This window comes from Bombina bombina, chromosome 5, assembly GCF_027579735.1.
Source record: "Bombina bombina isolate aBomBom1 chromosome 5, aBomBom1.pri, whole genome shotgun sequence".
Taxonomy (NCBI): domain Eukaryota; kingdom Metazoa; phylum Chordata; class Amphibia; order Anura; family Bombinatoridae; genus Bombina; species Bombina bombina.
The window spans coordinates 6,098,381-6,123,076 of NC_069503.1; the positions used below are offsets into that span (position 1 = coordinate 6,098,381).

Below are 24,696 nucleotides of genomic sequence, written 5' to 3' on the forward strand. Positions count from 1 at the left end.
GTGGACTCTTTCCATTTAAGAAGAAAAACAGAAATTATGCTTACCTGATAATTTCCTTTTCTTCTAATGGAAAGAGACCACAGCTGCCCACCTATAATTTTATTTGGGACGTTATATTCTTCTGGCACCTTTCACCCTGATATTTCTTCTACTGTTCCTTGTTCCTCTGCAGAATGACTGGGGGATTAGGGGAGTGGGAGGAGTATTTAATCCTTTGGCTGGGTTGTCTTTGCCTCCTTCTGGTGGCCAAGTTCTTATTTCCCAAAAGTAATGAATGCAGCTGTGGACTCTTTCCATCAAAAGAAAAGGAAATTATCAGGTAAGCATAATTTATGTTTTTTCAAGAAGCTTGCTTTTCTAGCCTGCTGTAGGTATTGCTGCAGTGGCTGGGGCTGCCACCTTTTGGTGTGATGCCTTATTTGAATTGATTTTTGTGGAATCCCCCTTGGAGGATATTCAAGGCCGCATTCAGGCCCTAAAAATGGGCAATTCTTTTATTTGTGACCCCATTATCTGAATCATTTTTCTCAATGCGAAGAACTCTGGCTTTGCTGTGCTTGCTAGTGGGGTTCTTTGGCTAAAGTCTTGGTCAGCGGACATGGTTTCCATGTTGAGGTTACTATCTTTGGCCTTTAATGGAAGATTACTATCATTTCTATTGTCACTCGCGGTAAGGGGGCTTTTCTGTCACAGGATAAGAAATCTAAATCTAAGGGATGTTCTATGGGACATTTTGGCTCCTTTCGCCTGAAAGCCAAACCAGTTGTGTAAACAGCCCAAGAAATCGCCTTCAGACAACAAGTCAGCATGTAGTGTCGGCTTCCGACCTGGGCTCAGGTCAAGTATCAGGTCAAAGATTATCTTGGTTTCAGGAAATTTGGGCACAGTTTGTTCAGGATATTATATCTCAGGGATACACAATAGGTTTCTGATCTTGGCCTCCAAGGAGCAGGTTCCTCCTTTAAAGGATTTCAGGGAGGCCAGACAAAAGAACAGCCTTCCTAGGCTGTCTAAACGATTTGGTATCTATGGGAGTTGTCTTCCCAGTACCCCAAGCAGATAGGGAAAGGGATTCTATTCAAATCTATTCATCATTTCCAAAAAGGAGGAAACCTTTCGTCTTAGACCTGAAGTGCCTCAACAAATTCTTTAGGGTACCTTCCTTCAAAATGGAGACCATCAGGTCCATTCTTCCTCTCGTTCAGGAGGGTCAGTTCATGACCACCATAGATCTGAAGGATGCATACCTTCACGTTCCTATTCACCAAGATCATTACCAGTACCTTTGTTCATAGCTCTTCCATTTGGTTTATCTATGGCTCTAAGGATCTTAAATAAAGTTCTAGGGGCCCTCCTTGCTGTAGTCAGACTGCAAAGGATTGCGGTAGCACCATACTTAGACGACATCTTGGTTCAGGCACCATCTTTACATTTAATGACATCTCACACAGAGAAGTTACTTTGGTATCTTTGGACGTATGGCTGGAAATTAAATCTGGAAAAGAGTTCCCTTCAATCCACTACTCGGCCATCGGTGGCTCAATGCATGGAGGTGGTAGGTCTTATGGTGTTGGCTTCGGACGCTATTCTTTTTGCTTGCTTTCATCTGAGACCTCTACGGTTATGCATGCTCAAACAATGGAACGGGAGTAATTTAGACCTGTCTCAGGTAATATCTCTGGAACCAGAGACGAGAGAGTCTCTTTAATGGTGACTGTTTTAAAATTCGGCCCTCCAGGGCCTGTGCTTCCTAAGTCCAACTTTGGAGATCTTAACAAAAGATGTGAGTTTGACAGGCTGGGGTACTCTGTGTGGTTCTCTGAGAGCTTAGGGTACCTTGTGCCCAGAGGAAGTGATCCTTCCAATCAACGCTCTTAACTGAAGACCATCTTCAACGCTTTTCAGTCTTGGCCCCAGTTGCATTCAATCGGACAACATCACCACGGTGGCCTATGTCAATCACAAGGTAAAACTCGCAGTTCTCTGGCGATGCGGGAGGTGTCTCATATGCTTCATTGGGCATAGACATATCAATCTCAAATATCAGCCATCCACATTCCAGGTATGGTCAATTGGGAAGTGGATTTTCTGAGCACACAGACTCCGGGGAATTGTCACTATCCAATTGTTTTGCTCCCTTGAGTAATAGCTCAAATCAAACAGGAGGGAATTCCAGCAATCCAGTTAGCTCCTGCATGGCCACGCAGGACTTGGTATGCAGACCTCTTGAAAATGTTGTCTGCTTCTCCATGGCGGCTACCTCGCCAGACCTTCTGACTCAGGGTCCCTTCTATCAAAATCTAGATTCTCTGTGGCTGACTGCATGGAGATTGAACGCATATTTTTGTCTCAGAGAGCGTTCTCTGAGGCGGTGATAGATACGTCTGGTAACAGGCTTTCTAGTCTTGAGTATTTACCATAAGGTGTGGAGGGCTTATCTGTCTTGGTGTGCGGGTTATGGGTTCCCTTTGCACAAAGTGAAGACTACGCATATCCTTCAGTTCTACAGGATGGTTTAGAGAAAGGCCTGTCGGCTAGTTCTCTTATGGACTGCTGCTTCATAACTGGTGTTTCCATATGGAGCTTGATAAATGGGCCCCTAAGTTACTAACTTGGAAAGTGTTGTTTCTGTTGGCTGTTCCCTCTGCTCGTAGAGTATTTGAATTGTCTGCCCTACAGTAGGATCCTCCTTGTCTGGTTTTTCATTCAGATAAGGCTGTACTGTGGACAAAGATGGGTTTTTTTCCTAGGGTTATCTCAACTCACAATATTAATCAAGAAATTGTTGTTCAGTCTCTTTGTCCCAATCCTCCTTCCTCTAAGGAGAGGCTGTTACATAATCTGAATTTGGTTAGAGCCTTGAAGTTCTATCTTTATGCTTCCAAGGTATTTTTGTCAATCATCTTCCTTATGTATCCTGCATTCTTGCAAGGGTTAAAAAGCCACAGCTGTTACCCTATCCTTATGGCTCAGAAGATTGAATCACATGGCGTATATAGAAGTGGGTCAGCAGCCTCCATCACGGATTAAGGTACATTCTACTTGTGCAGTGTCTTATTATTCTTATTCTTATCGGTTATTTGTAGAGCGCCAATAGATTACGCATCGCTATAAACAAAGGGCGGAGTACAACAAAACAATTATAGGGATCAAATGGGTAGAGTGCCCTGCCAAGAGTTGCACTGTTGTAGTCAGCTCTTAAGAAGGTGATCAACAAACAGCTGGACTCTTAGGCCTATATTTAACAAAGTCTGGTGGACCTGATCCGGCAGTGCGGATCAGGTCCACCAGACCTCGCTGAATACGGAGAGCAATACGCTCTCTGTATTCAGCATTGCACCAGAGCTGCTGGTGCAACGCCGCCCCCTGCAGACTCGCGGCCAGCAGGGAGGTGTCAATCAACCCGATCGTACTCGATCAGGTTGATTTCAGGCGATGTCTGTCCGCCTGCTCAGAGCAAGCGGACAGGTTATGGAGCAGCGGTCTTTGTGACTGCTGCTTCATAACTGCTGTTTCTGGCGAGCCTGCAGGCTCGCCAGGAACACGGGGCATCAAGCTCCATTCGGAGCTTGATAGATAGGCCCCTTAGGCTTACATGTTAAGGGGGTTCAGGGGATAGCAATGGAGGAGAGGAACTGGTATAAAGAAAAGTTAGCGTAGGTTGTATGCGTAGGTTGTTATTCCTGGGCCTTCAAGAATAAGGCTTCAGTTGAACAGATTTGCAAAGCTGCTACTTGGTCCTCGTTAAATACTTTCATGAAATTTTACAGATTTGATGTTTTTTCCTCAGCAGAGGTGTCTTTTGAGAGAAAGGTTCTTTAAGGGGTGGTGCCTAGTACTTAGGACTGCCATCTCTACCTTTCCCTCCCTACATTTTTTGTGGACTCCACAGCTCAGGTATTGGGTTCCCATAGGTTATGAATTAATTTTTGGACTCTCACTGCTATAAATTATTTTCTTTCTTGGCACTAAGAGTCCATGAACCCACCCTGAATTATGTATTGGCGGCAGTTGTAGGACACCTCAGTACCCCTTGTTTTAGCTCTACTTTTCCTTATCCTCGGCTTGAACTACTGAGAGGGTAGGGGAAGTGGGAGGTATATTCAGTGCTCTGTGTGGGGTGTCTTTGCCTCCTCCTTGTGGCCATGTGAAGTATTTCTTTAGGTTATGAATTCATTTTGTGGACTCTCACTGCTAAGAAAGAAAATAATTTATCAAGTAAGCATAAATTATGTTTTATGTGGGATATCTTAAAATATTAATTTTATTGAATATCATTAACAATGTGTATATACTTAGAAACAAACATGCCTCAAAAATAGTGGCACATTATTCTTACAACTAATTATTATTATTAATGACCTTTATGGTCAGTCATGAATGTTCATTTTTTATGAATTGAATGCTGTTACAGAAGCATTAGTTATTTTGTTGTGAAGAGCTTATTTCCCAGCAGCAATGCCTGAACCAGCAAGCCAGCGCCTAAGAAGGGCTCCAAGAAAACCGTAACAAGTATCATTTCATAAAGAGTTAACTCTTTTTTTTCAGCTTTTAGAAACTATTGTCTAATCACCTCTGGAGCCAGACTGGTAATTGATAAGATGAACTTGTAAACTTGTTATCTTAAGTACTGTAATCCTATTGTGGCCTGTCAAAGGACAGTGCTCTCTATCTAAATGTGTGATGGGGGATTTTGTGCTTCCCCCCTCTCCCCCTGGGAGTGCCCTGTGTGCATGTAACCTTAATAAAAAGCAGGCTGGGCATCCCAGTCCTGAGTTCTTGTTTGACCCTCAATCGCAGCGTTGACTCGTTTTTGTGGGCAGAAGGGTATCCTAGCGGTACTGCAGCTAAGGGAGATTATTCTATATTTGCGAGACTCATATAGAATACTATGGAAAGCAGCTTCTCCCCTCTTTAGCAATAGGGATCCAGGCTACTAAGCGGTCCATCTCTCAGCGAGACTAAGGGTAACCGTAACATTTGGCGGCAGCGGCGGGATTTTCCTGGATTTCCTAGGAGAGGTACAGAACGGATGGAGAGCGCTTACGAAAAATTGAAGCGTACAACCCAAAAGGATTTACTTGAAAGCAGAGGGGGGTACGCCAGCAACCGGCCGAGGAGAGAGCTGATCGCAGAATTGACCGAACTGGATCAGAGCTTCACAATGGCGGAAACACCGACCACGATTAGTGACGAAAAAACCAGGATTGTTCGGGAAAGGCTCTCATTATACGGGCCGAACCCCTCCATGGAATTGGTACTGCAGTTGATGGCAGAGGCGGACGAGGATATACGAGAGACTCGAGCCCACGAACTCAACCTAGCGAATGCACACCGCAATGCTGAAGCCCCGCAGGTAATCATCCCTGTCGAAAATGCTGGGAGGCCCAAGATACCCTATGCGGCATTTCGACCCTTCCTAGAGAGCGAGACAGGGATTGATGAATATTTGGCGGACTTCGAAAAGGAAATGTGCCCTGCACCAGATTCCCAACAGAGAGTGGCCCACGATATTGTCTGGGAAACTATCCGGGCGAGCCCTGGAAGCCTTTCGTACTCTGGGTGCTGAGGAAGTGACACAGTATGAGCTAGTTAAGGAGACACTGTTGCGACGGTACGCTGTAACTCCGGACACGTATCGCCGACAGTTTCGGGGCACGGAAAAGAAGCCTAACGATACCCATATGGAATGGGCGCACCGAATGCGGAGAGCGGCAAATCACTGGCTGAGCGGAAGTAAAGCGGTGACTGGGGAGGAAATTTTACAATTGTTTCTCTTAGAACATTTTTATAATGGCATGGAACAGCAAGGGAAGGAATGGCTGCGAGACAGGCGGCCTTCTACCTTAGAAGAAGCAGCCAAATTGGCCGATGAACATTATGACTCCCGTCTTCACGAACCCATGAACTACCGAGCTCCAGCACGGGTCGAACCCAGAGAGGTTTACCGTGCACCCCCTCGTACTGAATTCCGAGCCCCGGTGCCCACAAGGCCCGTCCGACACTCAGGACCACCCAATAACAGCTCTGAGCGTCCCAGACCGACTTGCCACCGATGCAAGCAACCAGGGCATTTCATGGCTAGCTGCCCCCTTAATACGCACCAGACACCCAGGAATTACAATTACCCCTCTGGGTCCTATCGTCCGGCCCGGGCCCTCTGTGTTAACCAAGAGGCCCCTATGGAGGGATATGTGGGGCCGCTTCACGAGGCAGACCCTGTATATGCTGCCTCAGATAACCGCCAGCACCATCGGCAGAGGGTATGGCTCGAGGGGCGATCTACCGAGGGATTGCGAGACACAGGGGCTACTATCACGCTGGTACAGAGTCATTTGGTGCCAGAGCACAAGCGATCCGGACAGACTGTGGCCGTTAGAGTGGCGGGGGGGGATGTGTACAAAATTCCAACAGCTAAAGTGCATCTTGATTGGGGAGCGGGAAAGGGGGCTGTGAACGTGGGCCTAATGGATAATTTACCTGCCGAAGTACTACTGGGCAACGATTTGGGCCCCATGACTTCTGCCTATGCTCCAGTATGCAACAACGAGGCGGACCCAGTGACTACACGGGCCCAAGCCCGGACGGAGCGAGAGCTCTCACCAGTGCGGGAGACACAGGTAAGACCTACCCCGACCTTGCCTGACAGGTTAGGCCCCATACCCTGGGACACCCCAGATGCTTTCGAGGCAGAGTCTAAGACTGACCCGACCTTACAAAAGTACCGGGAACGAGCAGAGACCGGAGGGGGCGGGGCAGATAACGAAACATTCTTATGGGAAAAAGGGAAACTATACCGCTGGACAGAGAAAAGGGGACAGCGTAGGCGACAGCTGGTAGTGCCCCACAAATACCGTCAAGAAATCCTCAAAATAGGCCACGACATCCCCTTAGCAGGCCACCTAGCCGTTACCCGTACCCTACACCGCATTACTCACACGTTCTTTTGGCCAGGGGTGCACGCTGACGTTAGAACTTACTGTAACACCTGCGATGTGTGTCAACGAGTAGGAAGGCGAGGCGATCACCCTAAAGCCCAGCTAGTAAATATGCCCATTGTAGAGGAACCCTTCAGCCGGGTTGCTATTGACCTAGTGGGACCACTGGCTACCCCTAGTCCCTCCGGTAAGCGATACATTCTTACCGTAGTGGACTACGCTACCAGGTACCCAGAGGCTGTCGCCCTATCCAACATACAAGCGGATACGGTAGCGAATGCACTAGTACAGGTGTTCTCCCGGGTAGGATTTCCAAAAGAAATCCTATCCGACCGAGGCACCCAATTTACGGCTGAATTGACCCAACAACTCTGGCAGGTTTGCAAAATTAAGTCCCTCCTGAGCTCCCCATACCACCCCCAGACGAACGGGCTGTGTGAGAGGTTCAATGGGACCCTCAAGCAAATGCTCAAGACGTTCACTCAGGAATACCGAGACTGGGAACGCTTCCTGCCGCACCTCCTATTTGCTTATCGGGAGGTGCCCCAGGAAACGACAGGGTTCTCTCCCTTCGAGTTGCTCTATGGAAGAAAGGTACGGGGACCCCTAAACCTGATCCGGGAGCACTGGGAGGGAGAGTTGGAGGCTGACGGTGTCCCCATTGTGCCATACGTGCTGGAACTCAGGGACCGAATGGAGCAATTAGCCAAATCCGTGCGGGCTAATCTCCAGTTGGCCCAGAGAAGACAGAAAGTATGGTACGATCGGGGGGCCCGAAAGAGAATCTTCACCATAGGACAAAAGGTGTTAGTACTTAAGCCGGTGAAGACAGACAAATTGCAGGCGTCCTGGCAGGGTCCCTACCAGATCGTAGAGAAAAGGGGAGACACCACTTATGTGATAGCTAGCTGCCACGACAACAATCTTAGAAAGACATTCCATGTAAACATGCTCAAGGAATATTTTGAGCGGCCAGAGAACGTGACGGCCGTATGTTGTTCCCCTCAGGAAGACCCCGACAGTTTACCCATTCCAGACCTATTAGAAAAGAGCATCCCCACAGGTATAGTGGCGCAGGTTCAGATAGGGGACCGACTTAGCCCCACTGAAAGGGAGCAGCTCAACCAACTCCTCCAGTCTAAACACCTCACCTTCTCCCCGAAGCCAGGGTACACTACTTTAACCACCCACCAGGTAGATACTCCGGGACAAGCTCCCTTGCGCCAGGCTCCGTACCGAATCCCCGAAGCAGTTAGGACAGGAATGAAGAAGGAGATCGATGAGATGCTCCAGCTCAGGGTAATTGAGCCCTCCGATAGTCCCTGGGCCTCCCCAGTTGTCTTGGTGCCCAAGAAAGATGGGACCACCCGGTTCTGCGTAGACTATCGGAGGCTCAATGAAAATACCGTGACGGACGCTTACCCTATGCCCAGGGTAGACGAGCTACTCGATCGTATAGCCAGGGGAAATTACCTGACCACTATTGACCTCTGCAAAGGTTACTGGCAGATTCCCCTGGCCCCGGAGGCTATCCCCAAGTCGGCATTCGTCACCCCATTCGGGTTATATCAGTTTAGGGTAATGCCGTTTGGGATGAAGAATGCCCCAGCTACATTCCAGCGCTTGGTGGATAGGCTCCTGGATGGCTTCCAGAGTTTTGCTTGCGCCTACCTGGACGACATAGCGATCCACAGTGAGTCCTGGGAGGACCACTTAGCTCATGTGGGAATGGTTCTGGATCAGATCCGGGCTGCTGGCCTGACTCTGAAGCCAGAAAAATGCCACTTTGGGATGGCCGAGGTACAGTACCTGGGTCACCGGGTGGGGTGTGGAAAGCAGCGACCAGAGCCGGCCAAAATAGAAGCTGTCGCCAATTGGCCCACCCCCATCACTAAGACTCAGGTCCTAGCCTTCCTGGGCACGGCAGGGTACTATAGACGGTTCGTACCAGACTACAGCACACTTGCCAAACCCCTGACTGACTTGACCAAGAAGAACTTACCTCGACAGGTCCTGTGGTCTCCCCACTGTGAAACGGCTTTCCAGGCTCTCAAAAATGCTCTAATTAACGCTCCTGTCTTGGCGGCCCCAGCCCTTAACAAACGTTTTATCGTCCATACAGATGCTTCCATGTTCGGGCTGGGAGCCGTCCTCAGCCAAGTAGGCGAAGATGGAGGGGAGCATCCAGTTGCCTACATCAGCCGGAAGCTCCTGCCCCGCGAAGTCAGCTATGCAGCGGTCGAAAAGGAGTGTTTGGCTTTGGTGTGGGCATTAAAGAAATTGACTCCCTATTTATATGGTCAGGAGTTCACTCTGGTCACCGACCATAACCCGTTGGTGTGGCTGAACCGGGTCTCTGGAGATAACGGCAGGCTATTACGTTGGAGCTTATCGTTGCAACCCTTCAATTTCACCATTACTTACAGACCTGGGAAACAGAATGGCAACGCCGACGGGTTGTCCAGACAAACCGACCTCAGCCCCGCATAATCAGCGGTCTGGACAGCCTTAGTCTGCCCCGAAAAGGGGTCAGACCGTGTCTGCCAGAGTGTTCCACAGAAAGGGAGCACTGTTACAGAAGCATTAGTTATTTTGTTGTGAAGAGCTTATTTCCCAGCAGCAATGCCTGAACCAGCAAGCCAGCGCCTAAGAAGGGCTCCAAGAAAACCGTAACAAGTATCATTTCATAAAGAGTTAACTCTTTTTTTTCAGCTTTTAGAAACTATTGTCTAATCACCTCTGGAGCCAGACTGGTAATTGATAAGATGAACTTGTAAACTTGTTATCTTAAGTACTGTAATCCTATTGTGGCCTGTCAAAGGACAGTGCTCTCTATCTAAATGTGTGATGGGGGATTTTGTGCTTCCCCCCCTCTCCCCCTGGGAGTGCCCTGTGTGCATGTAACCTTAATAAAAAGCAGGCTGGGCATCCCAGTCCTGAGTTCTTGTTTGACCCTCAATCGCAGCGTTGACTCGTTTTTGTGGGCAGAAGGGTATCCTAGCGGTACTGCAGCTAAGGGAGATTATTCTATATTTGCGAGACTCATATAGAATACTATGGAAAGCAGCTTCTCCCCTCTTTAGCAATAGGGATCCAGGCTACTAAGCGGTCCATCTCTCAGCGAGACTAAGGGTAACCGTAACAAATGCCTTATCTGATCTTATGTTTGTGTTGGTGCTTTAGTATAAACCAGTATGGTGGCTCGTCAGGGAATTCTGCTGCTATGATCACAATAAAAATATTTGTCCTTTAACAAGGGGGTTATCTTGGCTTAAAAAGACATCAAGGCTACTCCTTTTAATATAGGGTCAGTAATGCTGTAGCTCTAAAGCGAAAATATGGGAGTGTGAGCAAGCAAATGAGGTTTCAACCTTGAAATCCAACCAGTAAAGTAAGGGTGCAAAGCTGCAATGGGCGAACTCCCCGTACAACAGGAGAAGCAGGAAGTATTCAGCAGCACAGTTGGCCCATACAATAAAAGAACTCTTTATTGAAGAATGTACATTTAGGGGTCTCCATCTGACTTGTTTCGCTTAACCATAGAGCAGAAACGATATGGGAGAACCAACCAATAATATAGGCACAACAAGCCAATCGGCATTCACATTGCAAAATACTACATGCACCTCCAGTCTCACCAAAGGTAAAACATATAGTAACAGAAACACAATTCCTGCACATAAAATAAGACAGTATACATGTATCAGTCTAAATGATAAAATATTATAATACATTAAGAAAAAAGGTAATTTCACTTTGCTACACTATGTCATTGGATATACAAAAATGTAGTAAGTTTGATAAGGAATACACAGAAAGATATATATAATAGCCCAGATTAAATAGTATACCAAGCTATAGATGTCCACAATCAATGAAATAGCTAAGGTCTGATTCTAAATTTAAACCTTTCGGATATTGAAGGGTTTAAACTAAATATCCAAAGGGTTTAAATTTAGAATCAGATCTTAGCTATTTCATTGATTGTTGGCATCTATATCTTGGTATACAATTGGGTAGATATATGTGACAGGTTATACACATTGGACAAATATACATGACTTGTGTTGGTGTGTCTACAGGTCTCAAGTTGAAGAGATATCTGTCACTTGTTTTGTGTGTTGCATTGGGTAGGTACATATGACTTATTGGGTAGGTACAAGTGACTTGTGTTGGGTGTTTATAGGTGACGCATTGGGTAGGTACATATGATTTATTGGGTAGTACAACTGACTTGTGTTGATTGTGTACAGGTGACAAATTGGATAGGTACAAGTGACTTGTTTTGGGTGTTTACAGGTGATGCATTTTGAGTACGTACACATGACTTCTATATAGAGGTGATGCATCCGGTAGGTATATAGAACTTGTGTTGATTGTGTACAGGTGACGCATTGGGTAGGTACAAAGTCACTTGTGTTGGGAGTGTACAGGTGACACATGTTAGGTACCTACACGCAACTTTTGCTGGGTCTATAGAGTCAAAACAAATTTGGTAGATACACAAGAATGAACTTATTGGATTGTAGCAAGGAGAGAGGGGTCAGAAAGAGCTTTCAATTCTTTAGGTTGTGAGCGTTAAGGTTCCAACAATGTCTTTAGATGATGGCCTCTCACTCTGACTCTATTTGGTTATAGCTCTTCCAGCTGGGTGAAAATGGCACTGACCGGTCTCCTGGGAAGACAATGGTCTCCAGGACAGATGGCAAAGAAACGCAGCAGAGACCAACACAAACACCAGCACGGTAAACAAATGAACAACTGGAAGTAACAGAGCATCTGAGTTGGGTAACAGTAACAATTCATTGGGCTTTGAGGCTCACCACTACTGTCTTTCTAGTGTGGGAGACGGGGGAGAAGGGACTCGCAGTTCTTCTTTGGGAGAGGTAATCGTCTCTTCACGGCCCCCTCATCGCCAGCTCCCTCATCGTAGCTATAGCCTGACAGAGAGGAGGAGAATTGGTAGCATGACCCACCCTGAGGATGCCCACTATCACTTGGTGCCCACTGATGAGACAGAGGCTGAGACCCTGGCATCAGCAGACTTGGAATATATGAAGAGTGAGTAATGATAAGATCCTGACTGGACAATGTGATGTGAGAGGTTTACATGTTCATACCTGTGTTTATCCCCTGCCTGTCCCTCTGTGTCTCTTCTCGTGACTTTCTCATATGACCGTTGTATGTGATTATCCCTCACGTCTTCCCATAGTCTGTGACTTTTCCTCATGGTTCTCTATTCCCTGTGTTCCTCCCTCACATCGCTCCATTGTCAATCTGTCAATCCTCTTTGTCTGTAACTCTCAAATCTCCACATTCTGTGTGACTCTCTCCCATGTCTCTCCTTTGTCTGTAACTCACATCTCCACATTCTGTGTGACTCTCTCCCATGTCTCTCCTTAGTCTGTAACTCTCGCATCTCCACATTCTGTGTGACTCTCTCCCATGTCTCTCCTTTGTCTGTAACTCACATCTCCACATTCTGTGTGACTCTCTCCCATGTCTCCCCTTTGTCTGTAACTCTTGCATCTCCACATTCTGTCTGACTCTCTCCCATGTCTCTCCTTTGTCTGTAACTCTCACATCTCCACATTTGGTGTGACTCTCTCCAATGTCTCCCTTTTGTCTGTAACTCTCACATCTCCACATTATCTGTGTGACTCTCTTCCATGTCTCTCCTTTGTCTGTAACTCTCACATCTCCACATTCTGTGTGACTCTCTCCCATGTCTCCCTTTTGTCTGTAACTCTCACATCTCCACATTATCTGTGTGACTCCCATGTCTCAACTTTTTCTGTAACTCTCACATCTCTACATTATCTGTGTGACTCTCCCCATGTCTCCCTTTTGTCTGTATCTCTCAAATCTCCACATTCTCTGTGACTCTCTCCCATTTCTCCCATTTGTCTGCAACTCTCACATCTCCACATTTTCTGTGGCTCTCTCTCTCGTGTGTGTATTTTCTGTGACTCTCTCCCTTGTGTGTTTATTCTCTGTTACTCTTTTCCTTGTGTGTTTATTCTATGTGACTCTCTCCTTTGTGTGTTTCTCTGTGACTCTTTTCCTTGTGTGTTTATTCTATGTGACTCTCTCCTTTGTGTGTTTCTCTGTGACTCTTTTCCTTGTGTGTTTATTCTATGTGACTCTCTCCTTTGTGTGTTTATTCTGTGACTCTCTCCCTTGTGTGTATTCTCTGTGACTCTCTCCCGTGTGTGAACATTCTCTGTGACTCTCTCCCTCTTCTGTGTATTCTCTGTGACTCTCTCCCTCATGTGTGTATTCTCTGTGACTCTCTCCCTCATGTGTGTATTCTCTGCGACTCTCTCTCTTGTGTGTGTATTCTGTGACTCTCTCCCTTGTGTGTGTATTCTCTGTGACTCTCTCCCGTGTGTGTGTATTCTCTGTGACTCTCTCCCGTGTGTGTGTATTCTCTGTTACTCTCTCCCGTGTGTGTGTATTCTCTGTGACTCTCTCCCGTATGTGTGTATTCTCTGTGACTCTCTCCCTTGTGTGTGTATTCTTTGTGACTCTCTCCCGTGTGTGTGTATTCTCTGTGACTCTCTCCCGTGTGTGTGTATTCTCTGTTACTCTCTCCCGTGTGTGTATTCTCTGTGACTCTCTCCCGTGTGTGTGTATTCTCTGTGACTCTCTCCCTTGTGTGTGTATTCTTTGTGACTCTCTCCCGTGTGTGTGTATTCTCTGTGACTCTCTCTCTTGTGTGTGTATTCTGTGACTCTCTCCCTTGTGTGTGTATTCTTTGTGACTCTCTCCCGTGTGTGTGTATTCTCTGTGACTCTCTCCCGTGTGTGTGTATTCTGTTACTCTCTCCCGTGTGTGTGTATTCTCTGTGACTCTCTCCCGTGTGTGTGTATTCTCTGTGACTCTCTCCCTTGTGTGTGTATTCTTTGTGACTCTCTCCCGTGTGTGTGTATTCTCTGTGACTCTCTCCCGTGTGTGTGTATTCTCTGTTACTCTCTCCCGTGTGTGTATTCTCTGTGACTCTCTCCCATGTGTGTGTATTCTCTGTTACTCTCTCCCGTGTGTGTGTATTCTCTGTGACTCTCTCCCTTGTGTGTGTATTCTTTGTGACTCTCTCCCGTGTGTGTGTATTCTCCGTGACTCTCTCCCGTGTGTGTGTATTCTCTGCGACTATCTCCCTTGTGTATGTTTTATGTGACTCTCTCTCTTTTGTGTGTATTTTCTGTTACTCTCTCCTTTGCGTTTGTATTCTCTGTGACTCTCTCCCATGTGTGTGTATTCTCTGTGATTCTCTCCCGTGTGTGTGTATTCTCTGTGACTCTCTCCCGTGTGTGTGTATTCTCTGCGACTATCTCCCTTGTGTATGTTTTATGTGACTCTCTCTCTTTTGTGTGTATTTTCTGTTACTCTCTCCTTTGCGTTTGTATTCTCTGTGACTCTCTCCCTTGTGTGCTTGTGTGTTTTTTTTTGTGTGTTTTTAATTTTTTTTTTTATTGAGGTACAATAAATACAATAGACATCTGGCGTATACAACAATTATCAATCAGAGAAGAAAGTTAGATACAATAGCCATATATGGTATAAGTTACAGTTTAAACAAACAGAGTTTGAATTGTCTTAACCATATAGTATCCATCTCTTGTTGCCAGGGTTAAGTTCATCTGGACCTGTGAGTGAGACCTCAATTAGATTTTATAACATGTGTTTGTTGGGTAGGAGGTGAAAATCTGGCATTATTAAAATATGTGGTGTTAACACCAAGTAGACTATGGGGGGCAAAGGGAGGGGAAGTGGAGTACGGGGAGTATGATATCTAACTTTATATAAGTGTGCATCAATAACTATCAACCTCTCCTAGAAGTGTTGTATCTAGAGTTTTGATTTCATACATAAATTCCGTCCAAGCTCCACTGGTAGATAAAAAAAGTTTGTAGGAGAGGGTTGGGATGGGGGGAAGGAAATGAGAGGGGGAATAAGAACAGGAACAGAGGGAAGTGTGGGTACCCTAAAAGGTCAGGGTGAGCATTCATATTGTCTTGCATTTTCTAGACAAACTTTTCCATGGTTTCAAAGGGGTCAATCAGATTACAGACAAATGTTAATGGAGGTGGTTCTGTTTGCTTCCAAGCTCTAGCTATGCAGAGCTTGACAGCCGCCATAATATAGATTAAAAATCTTTTCTCCAACATTGGTGTGTCCGGTCCACGGCATCATCCATTACTTGTGGAAATATTCTCTTCCCCAACAGGAAATGGCAAAGAGCACAGCAAAAGCTGCCCATATAGCCCCTCCTCGGGCTCTGCCCCCCAGTCATTCTCTTTGCCGCTCTGAACAAGTAGCATCTCCACGGAGATGGTGAAGAGTATGTGGTGTTTAGTTGTAGTTTTTTATTCTTCTATCAAGAGTTTGTTATTTTAAAATAGTGCTGGTATGTACTATTTACTCTAAAACAGAAAAGGATGAAGAGTTTTGTTTAAAAGAGGAGTATGATTTTAGCAGCAGTAACTAAAATCAATTGCTGTTCCCACGCAGGACTGTTGAAACCAGAGAACTTCAGTTGGGGGGAACAGTTTGCAGACTTTTCTGCTCAAGGTATGACTAGTCCATTTTCTAACAAGACTGTGTAATGCTAGAAGACTGTCATTTTCCCTCTTTGGGATCGGTAAGCCATTTTCTTAGACTCTTAACAGAATGAAGGCTTATTATGGGTTATATACTGGTTGACACTCTTGTGGGCTAAATCGATTGCTTTATTTAAGTTTTTTATGAGGTTTGAAGTGATTTTCAAAACTTTTAGTGTTTGGGAACGTTTTTAGGCGCCAGGCAGTCGTTTAGACACCTTCCCAGTCAGGAAGGGCCTTTCACTATAGTAGGCAGAGCCTCATTTTCACGCCATAATTGCGCAGTTTCTTTTGAATGCAGTGCATGCAGCTTCATGTGAGAGGGTCTGGTTATCATTGAAAACGTTCCTGGAAGGCTTATTTTGGTATCGTATAACCCCCAAGGACAGGTGAAGTCGCAGCAAACGCTGTGGCTGGGACTGTAGTGGGGTTAAAATTGCTAATTGATAAAACAGCTCCGGTTTCCTCATTTAAGGGGTTACAAGCTTGAAAATTGGGGTGCAATACTTTAAAAGCATTAAGACACTAGGGTGAAAATTTGGTAAAGATTGGATATTTACTTCATAGTTTTTCACACATTCAGAAATAGTGTTCTCTGTTTAACATTTAAAGAGACAGTAACGGTTTTGTTTAAAAACGTTTTATTTGCATTATTAGCCTGTGTAAGCCTGTCTGACATGTCTGTACCTTCAGATAGAACATGTTCTGTATGTATGGAGGCCAAGGTGGTCCCCCCTTCAAATGTATGTGATAATTGTGCCATAGCGTCCAGACAAAGTAAGGACAGTACTGTCACATTTAATAAGGTTGCCCAAGATGATTCCTCAAATGAAGGTAGTGGGGATAGTTCTTCATCCTCTCCTTCTGTGTCAATAACAGTTATGCCCGCGCAGGCGACCCCTAGTACATCTAGCGCGCCAATGCTTGTTACTATGCAACAATTAACGGCAGTAATGGATAATTCCATAGCTAAAATTTTATCCAAAATGCCAGCATTTCAAAGAAAGCGTGATTGCTCAGTTTTAAATACAGTGGAGCAAGAAGGCGCTGACGATAATTTATCTGTCATACTCTCACACCAGTCAGAAGTGGCAGTGAGGGAGGGTTTGTCGGAGGGAGAACTTTCTGATTCAGGAAGAATTTCTCAACAGGCAGAACCTGATGTTGTGACATTTAAATTTAAGTTAGAGCATCTCCGCGCATTACTTAAGGAGGTACTAACTACACTGGATGATTGTGACTCTTTGGTCATTCCAGAAAAATTGTGCAAGATGGACAAATTCCTAGAGGTCCCGGTGCACCCTGATGCCTTTCCGATACCTAAAAGGGTGGCGGACACAGTGACTAAGGAGTGGGAGAAGCCAGGCATACCTGTTCCCCATGGTCGACCCAAGGAAGGACATATGGCAAACAGTCCCTAAGGTTGAGGGGGCAGTTTCTACGCTAGCCAAACGCACGACTATTCCCATTGAGGACAATTGTGCTTTCAAAGATCCTATGGATAAAAAATTGGAGGGTTTGCTTAAAAAGATTTTTGTTCAGCAAGGTTACCTCCTCCAACCAATTTCGTGCATTATTCCTGTCACTTCGGCGGCGTGTTTCTGGTTCGATGAACTAGAAAAGTCGCTCAATAAGGAGACTCCATATGAGGAAGTCATGGACAGAATTCACGCACTTAAGTTAGCTAATTCCTTTATTTTAGATGCCGCTTTGCAATTAGCGAGATTAGCGGCGAAAAATTCAGGGTTTGCAATTGTGGCGCGCAGAGCGCTCTGGCTAAAGTCTTGGTCGGCAGATGTATCTTCCAAGACAAAATTGCTTAATATCCCTTTCAAAGGTAAGACCCTTTTTGGGCCAGAATTGAAAGAAATTATTTCAGACATCACTGGGGGGAAGGGCCATGCCCTCCCACAGGATAGGCCTTTCAAGGCTAAGAATAAGTCCAATTTTCATTCCTTTCGTAATTTCAGGAACGGAGCAGCTTCTAACTCTGCAGCCTCTAGACAAGAGGGTAACGCTTCCCAGACTAAACCAGCTTGGAAACCAATGCAAGGCTGGAACAAGGGTAAACAGGCCAAGAAGCCTGCTGCTGCTACCAAGACAGCATGAAGGGGTAGCCCCCGATCCGGGACCAGATCTAGTAGGGGGCAGACTCTCTCTCTTTGTTCAGGCTTGGGCAAGAGATGTTCCGGATCCCTGGGTACTAGAAATAGTCTCTCAGGGTTATCTTCTAGAATTCAAGGAACTTCCTCCAAGGGGAAGGTTCCACATGTCTCGCTTATCTTCAGACCAAATAAAGAGACAGGCATTCTTACATTGTGTAGAAGACCTGTTAAAGATGGGAGTGATACACCCAGTTCCAACAGTGGAACAAGGTCAGGGGTTTTACTCAAACCTGTTTGTAGTTCCCAAAAAAGAGGGAACTTTCAGACCAATTCTGGATTTAAAAATTCTAAACAAGTTTCTCAGAGTTCCATCGTTCAAAATGGAAACCATTCGAACAATTTTACCTACAATCCAGGAGGGTCAATATATGACTACCGTGGATTTAAAGGATGCGTACCTACATATTCCTATCCACTAAGATCATCATCAGTTCCTAAGGTTCGCCTTTCTGGACAAACATTACCAGTTCGTGGCTCTCCCGTTCGGTTTAGCCACTGCTCCCAGAATTTTCACAAAGGTGCTAGGGTCCCTTCTGGCGGTTCTAAGACCGAGGGGCATTGCAGTGGCACCTTATCTAGACGACATTCTAATTCAAGCGTCGTCTCTTTCCAAGGCAAAGGCTCATACAGACATTGTTCTAGCCTTTCTCAGATCTCACGGGTGGAAGGTGAACGTAGAAAAGAGTTCCCTGTCTCCGTCAACAAGAGTTCCCTTTTTGGGAACAATAATAGATTCTTTAGAAATGAAGATCTTCCTGACAGAAGTCAGAAATGCAAAGCTTCTAAATGCTTGTCAAGTTCTTCACTCTATTCTGCAGCCTTCCATAGCTCAGTGCATGGAAGTAGTAGGATTGATGGTTGCAGCAATGGACATAGTTCCTTTTGCTCGAATTCATCTAAGACCATTACAACTGTGCATGCTCAATCAGTGGAATGGGGACTATGCAGACTTGTCTCCACAGATTCAAGTAGACCAGGTAACCAGAGACTCACTTCGTTGGTGGTTGACTCAGGATCACCTGTCTCAGGGAATGAGTTTCCGCAGACCAGAGTGGGTAATTGTCACGACCGACGCCAGTCTATTAGGCTGGGGCGCGGTCTGGGATTCCCTGAAAGCTCAGGGTCTATGGTCTCGGGAAGAGTCTCTTCTTCCGATAAACATCCTGGAACTGAGAGCGATATTCAATGCTCTCCGGGCTTGGCCTCAGCTAGCGAAGGCCGGATTCATAAGATTCCAGTCAGACAACATGACGACTGTAGCTTACATCAACCATCAGGGAGGAACAAAGAGTTCCTTGGCGATGAGAGAGGTATCCAAGATCATCAAATGGGCGGAGGATCACTCCTGCCATCTATCTGCAATTCACATCCCAGGAGTAGACAACTGGGAGGCGGATTATCTGAGTCGTCAGACTTTCCATCCGGGGGAGTGGGAACTCCACCCGGAAGTCTTTGCCCAGTTAACCCAATTATGGGGCATTCCAGACATGGATCTGATGGCATCTCGTCAGAACTTCAAGGTTCCTTGCTACGGCTCCAGATCCATGGATCCCAAGGCGACTCTAGTGGATGCATTAGTGGCGCCTTGGTCGTTCAACCTAGCTTATGTGTTTCCACCGTTTCCTCTCCTTCCCAGGCTTGTAGCCAGGATCAAACAGGAGAAGGCCTAGGTGATTCTGATAGCTCCTGCGTGGCCACGCAGGACTTGGTATGCAGACCTGGTGAATATGTCATCGGCTCCACCATGGAAGCTACCTTTGAGACAGGATCTTCTAGTACAAGGTCCATTCGAACATCCAAATCTAGTTTATCTGCAGCTGACTGCTTGGAAATTGAATGCTTGATTTTATCCAAGCGTGGGTTTTCAAATTCAGTGATAGATACTCTGGTTCAAGCCAGAAAACCTATGACTAGAAAGATTTACCATAAAATATGGAAAAAGTATATCTGTTGGTGTGAATCCAAGGGATTCTCCTGGAGTAAGATTAAAATTCCTAAGATTCTCTCCTTTCTCCAAGAGGGTTTGGATAAAGGGTTGTAAGCGAGTTCTCTAAAAGGACAGATTTCTGCTTTATCTGTTATGTTACACAAACGACTGGCAGCTGTACCAGATGTACAAGCTTTTGTACAGGCTTTGGTCAGAATCAAGCCTGTTTACAGACCCATGACTCCTCCTTGGAGTCTAAATTTAGTTCTTTCAGTGCTTCAAGGGGTTCCGTTTGAACCTTTACATTCCATAGATATCAAGTTACTATCTTGGAAAGTTCTGTTTTTGGTTGCTATTTCTTCTGCTAGAAGAGTTTCTGAATTATCTGCTTTGCAGTGTGATCCACCTTATCTGGTGTTCCATTCAGATAAGGTTGTTTTCCGTACTAAACCTGGTTTTCTTCCAAAAGTAGTTTCTAACAAGAATATTAACCAGGAAATAGTTGTTCCTTCTCTGTGTCCGAATCCAGTTTCAAAGAAGGAACGTTTGTTACACAATTTAGATGTGGTCCGTGCTTTAAAGTTCTATTTAGATGCAACAAAGGACTTCAGACAAACTTCATCTTTGTTTGTCGTTTACTCTGGTAAGAGGAGAGGACAAAAAGCTACTGCTACCTCTCTTTCTTTCTGGCTGAAATGCATCATCCGATTGGCTTATGAGCCTGCCGGACGGCAGCCTCCTGAACGAATCACAGCTCACTCTACTAGGGCTGTGGCTTCCACATGGGCCTTCAAGAACGAGGCTTCTGTTGATCAGATATGTAAGGCAGCGACTTGGTCTTCTCTGCACACTTTTGCCAAATTCTACAAATTTGATACTTTTGCTTCTTCGGAGGCTATTTTTGGGAGAAAGGTTTTGCAAGCCGTGGTGCCTTCTGTTTAGGTAACCTGATTTGCTCCCTCCCTTCATCCGTGTCCTAAAGCTTTGGTATTGGTTCCCACTAGTAATGGATGATGCCGTGGACCGGACACACCAATGTTGGAGAAAACAGAATTTATGCTTACCTGATAAATTACTTTCTCCAACGGTGTGTCCGGTCCACGGCCCGCCCTGGTTTTTTAATCGGGTTTGAAAAATGTCTTTCTCTATTCACTACAGTCACCACGGCACCCTATAGTTTCTCCTTTTTTTCTCCTAACCGTCGGTCGAATGACTGGGGGGCGGAGCCCGAGGAGGGGCTATATGGGCAGCTTTTGCTGTGCTCTTTGCCATTTCCTGTTGGGGAAGAGAATATTTCCACAAGTAATGGATGACGCCGTGGACCAGACACACCGTTGGAGAAAGTAATTTATCAGGTAAGCATAAATTCTGTTTTTGTAAGTTCTGGAATTTTATCATCAAATATATGAAGAATAACTGCTTTGGGGGAAAGTGGCATATGTATGCCAACAGACTCCAGCAATGATTCAATGCCATTCCACAGTGGCGCCAGTTTCGGACACGTCCACCATATGTCTGAATCTGTCCCTTGTTGGCCGCACTGCCTCCAGCACTGCGGAGAGGCAGAGCTGAACATTTTGGAAAGTCTCATGGGTGTTCAATGCCACTTCAGTAGCACTTTGACATACATTTCTAAAACTGTCACACAATGCAGTGTTTTTTTTTGTAAGGGCAATCACCTTATAAATGTCCAGTTCGGGGATAGTGAGGTCTAGTTCAATGCTTTTCCCACTTTTTTACTTCTCTTCCCATTTAGTGAGTTCACATAGGTTCTGTTTCAGAAAGTTCCATGATTTAAATAAACTAAGAATCCTATGAGTCTCAAATGGGAGCCAGGAGGGGTACTCCTCCTGCATTCGGGAAATTTGAGCTACAGTGATCATTTTATTATTAACATAAAAATCTTTTACATTGACTATATTAAGATTCTTCCATTGTCCCACATGTATATTTGGAAAGTCCCAAAGAAGGCCATTTTTTGGATTGGGGAAGGACGTGGTGCTATTTCGGAGTGATATCTGAGATTGTGCCATATAACAATACTCTGTTTGACTAGAGCATTATCTATCAACTGAACTAAGGGTTTATGTCTCGGTACCCACATAACATTTGCTAGATCTAAACCTACCAGCATAGCTAGTTCCTCAAGTCTATACCAGCCAGGTCTCTCATCCTTTTAACTCCAGGCAGCAATATGTGACAGTCTAGCTGTAATATAAGAAAACGTTGGGGAAAGAAGTCTCCTCCTCTTGTAACCTGCCTTTGGATAATCCTGTGTGCTATTCTGGGGGTTTTGTCTTTCCACGCATATTTGAGAAACAGCTGGTGTATCTGTTGTAGAACTCTATGTGGGATATATAAGGGTAGACATCTAAATAGGTATAGAACTTTTGGCAAAAAGGACATTTTTACTGTGGCAATTTTCCCAAACCAGGAAATCTCTCTGTAGTCCCACTGTACTATAAGGGATTTGATCTCGCTTAGGAGCACATTAAAATTAAGTTTCAATATATCATCGACATCCACGCTTAACTTGATTCCTAGGTAAGTTAGATGGTTGGATGACCATTGAAATTTGTATTGTTACTGTAATTCCCTGGACTGATCTTGGGTCGTGTTAATTACATAGGCCTCAGTTTTAGAGCGATTCACTTTATAATAACTATATCTACCAAACTGTTCAATTAACTGGAATACCAAGTCTATCGAGGGGATTGGGTCTGTAAGGAGAAAAGTAACATCATCTGCAAAAAGTACTGTTCTTTCTTCTCGAGTGCGGAAAGGGACCCCCTTTATTGAAGTTGAGTTCCTGGGCAAAAGGTTCCATTACTAAAGTGAATATCAAGGGGGGAAGGGGGCATCATTGCCTTGTACCATTGGAAATTGTTATGTCTGGGGAGCAGAAACCTGTGCCCCTGACCTTAGTGTATGGGGAAGAATATAGAACTCAAATTGCAGAAATAATTGGTGTCGGAAACCTAAATGTCTTCAGAACTTCCCAGAGGTATTCCCATCTGACCCTGTCAAAAGCCTTTTCTTTTTCAAGATACGGTGAGTCCACGGATTTCATCCTTACTCGTGGGATTACGCCTCCTGGTCAGCAGGAGGAGGCAAAGAGCACCACAGCAGAGCTGTATAAATAGCTCCTCCCCTCCCAACCCAGTTATTCTCTTTGCCTGTGTTAGTAAGATAGGAGATGGCAAAGTGAGGTGTTAGTAAAGATTCTTCAATCAAGAGTTTATTATTTTTAAAGTAGTGCCAGTGAGTGCTACTTTGTTCTTGGGTGTAGCCTAGACCTTTTCAGCCTCTACAGTAGAGCATTTAGTGGCTTTAAAGCAATAGGAACTGGTGGGACATAAATTCTCACTGTGCCTCCTATACATGTTGCTGCCCTAATACAGATAGCCTAAGCACTTTTAACTCAGGCTGATTTTAGTCCACAGGGCTATGAGAGGACCTCTGAAAACCTGCTGGACTGCCATGCTTTCGCACAACTTTCCAGGTAAGTGCTAACTTTGTTGTTTCTGGGGACATAACACTCTCTCAGATGAAAGTGAGCACTATTTTGCTGGCCAACACATACAAGAACTCTATGTGATAGGACTGTAGCCTCTTCCTGTGACTGAAGATGTGTCATACAGACACTGGACTAAGACAGTATGGCTGGTCAAACAATGTTCTGTTGCTCCCGGTGGTCTGGACGTTAAATATGCAGACCGGGAGAGGACTCATTTTTATTATGGTGTAATTGACAGTGATTATGCTACCTGACATCCGGTAGCAGACTTGACTCCAAATTGCTTGTTTTACACTGTTATTATATCTCCCGGTGCCTGATCTATAGGATCCTAATGGCGACTGGGAGCTTGAGCTCTGTGACGCCCACGGTGGGCGGAGTCAGGTTCGCGTCGTTTTTTTGGGCTCTATTGTTTGGTCTCTTGGCACAGTCAATCAAGGTAATCGAATGGTGGGGTGTATACAGAGCCTATAAAGGCAGAGGTAGTGGAAAACAAATATATGATTGATGTGGAAAAAAACTACTAAAGTGATATAGATGTAGTGGATATAGTTTAATACATGGGGGTATGTAGATATACAATTGTTGAGAGACGAGAAGAAATAACAAAGTTAAAAAATCCTATATAATATACATAAATTCTAAACAATGAAATGTAAAAGTAAAATCAACAATCGGTAAAATAGTGAGTCAACAAATGGTCAGAGTAAAATTGGTATACCAATCATGGATCCATATAGAGGGAAATGTGTGATAGAAATCCAACACAAGTGATTAAATGTCAAAATGTCAATAGATACTCAAAGTAATATTGTGGCCAAATGAAACATCCAAATGGTGAGAAAAAAATAAATAATATAAGGTGAAAAAACTGACGTTGCAAAAATGAAAATAAAAATAAAAACAAAAATGACTGCAAAAATAAAGGTGAGTGTCTTGGTGAAAAAATAAAAATATGTGTACACAAAAAAGGTATAGAGAGTATGTCTATAAAAATGTGAATAATCCTCCAATGTGGTCCTGTGGTGCTCTGTGTCCTCAGTAAAAACAGTAATAAACCTAAGAAAAAATAAGTAAACAAGACATAGTGTAGATGTACAAAAAATCAAAGCTCTGTTAAAAATGGGCTTACCAAATGTCGACGCATTTCGGCCTATGCAAGGCCTTTTTCAAGACAGTAAAAACTTGGGGCATTAAGTGGCCTTTTATATGGTAAGCTATAGTGTGTTTTGGAGCCAAAATCACTCATTTTGGGGCCACCTACTTCCTGATAAGATGCATTATGGGTAAAAAAAACTGATAAAAACTGTTAAAATGTAATAAAAACGGTAAATTCCAAACATATCTTGGTAGGATGAGTAATAACATCTAATTTCCATCTAGATTTCATAATATTGGCGATAATATTGATGTTCTACATACTCTAAAAGTAATGTCACACCATGTACATAGTTCAAAGGTATCACTTCCGGTTTCGGCAATAGCAGAGGGATGCAAATACTCATGTAGGGGAATAGTATCTTCATTATTCACTTGTGTTAGTCAGATA

The 24,696-nt window shown here is 44.8% G+C and overlaps 1 protein-coding gene across 1 annotated transcript in view; it reads left to right on the forward strand.

Moving 5' to 3' along the window:
* Positions 1 to 24,696, forward strand: part of SLC4A2 (solute carrier family 4 member 2) — a gene marked incomplete in the record, with an annotated part of 556,511 nt that overhangs the window by 184,837 nt on the left and 346,978 nt on the right. The window contains 2 exon segments of the mRNA XM_053713254.1: positions 11,577 to 11,683; positions 11,779 to 11,999. Of these exon segments, the coding sequence (XP_053569229.1) occupies positions 11,577 to 11,683; positions 11,779 to 11,999 (328 nt within the window).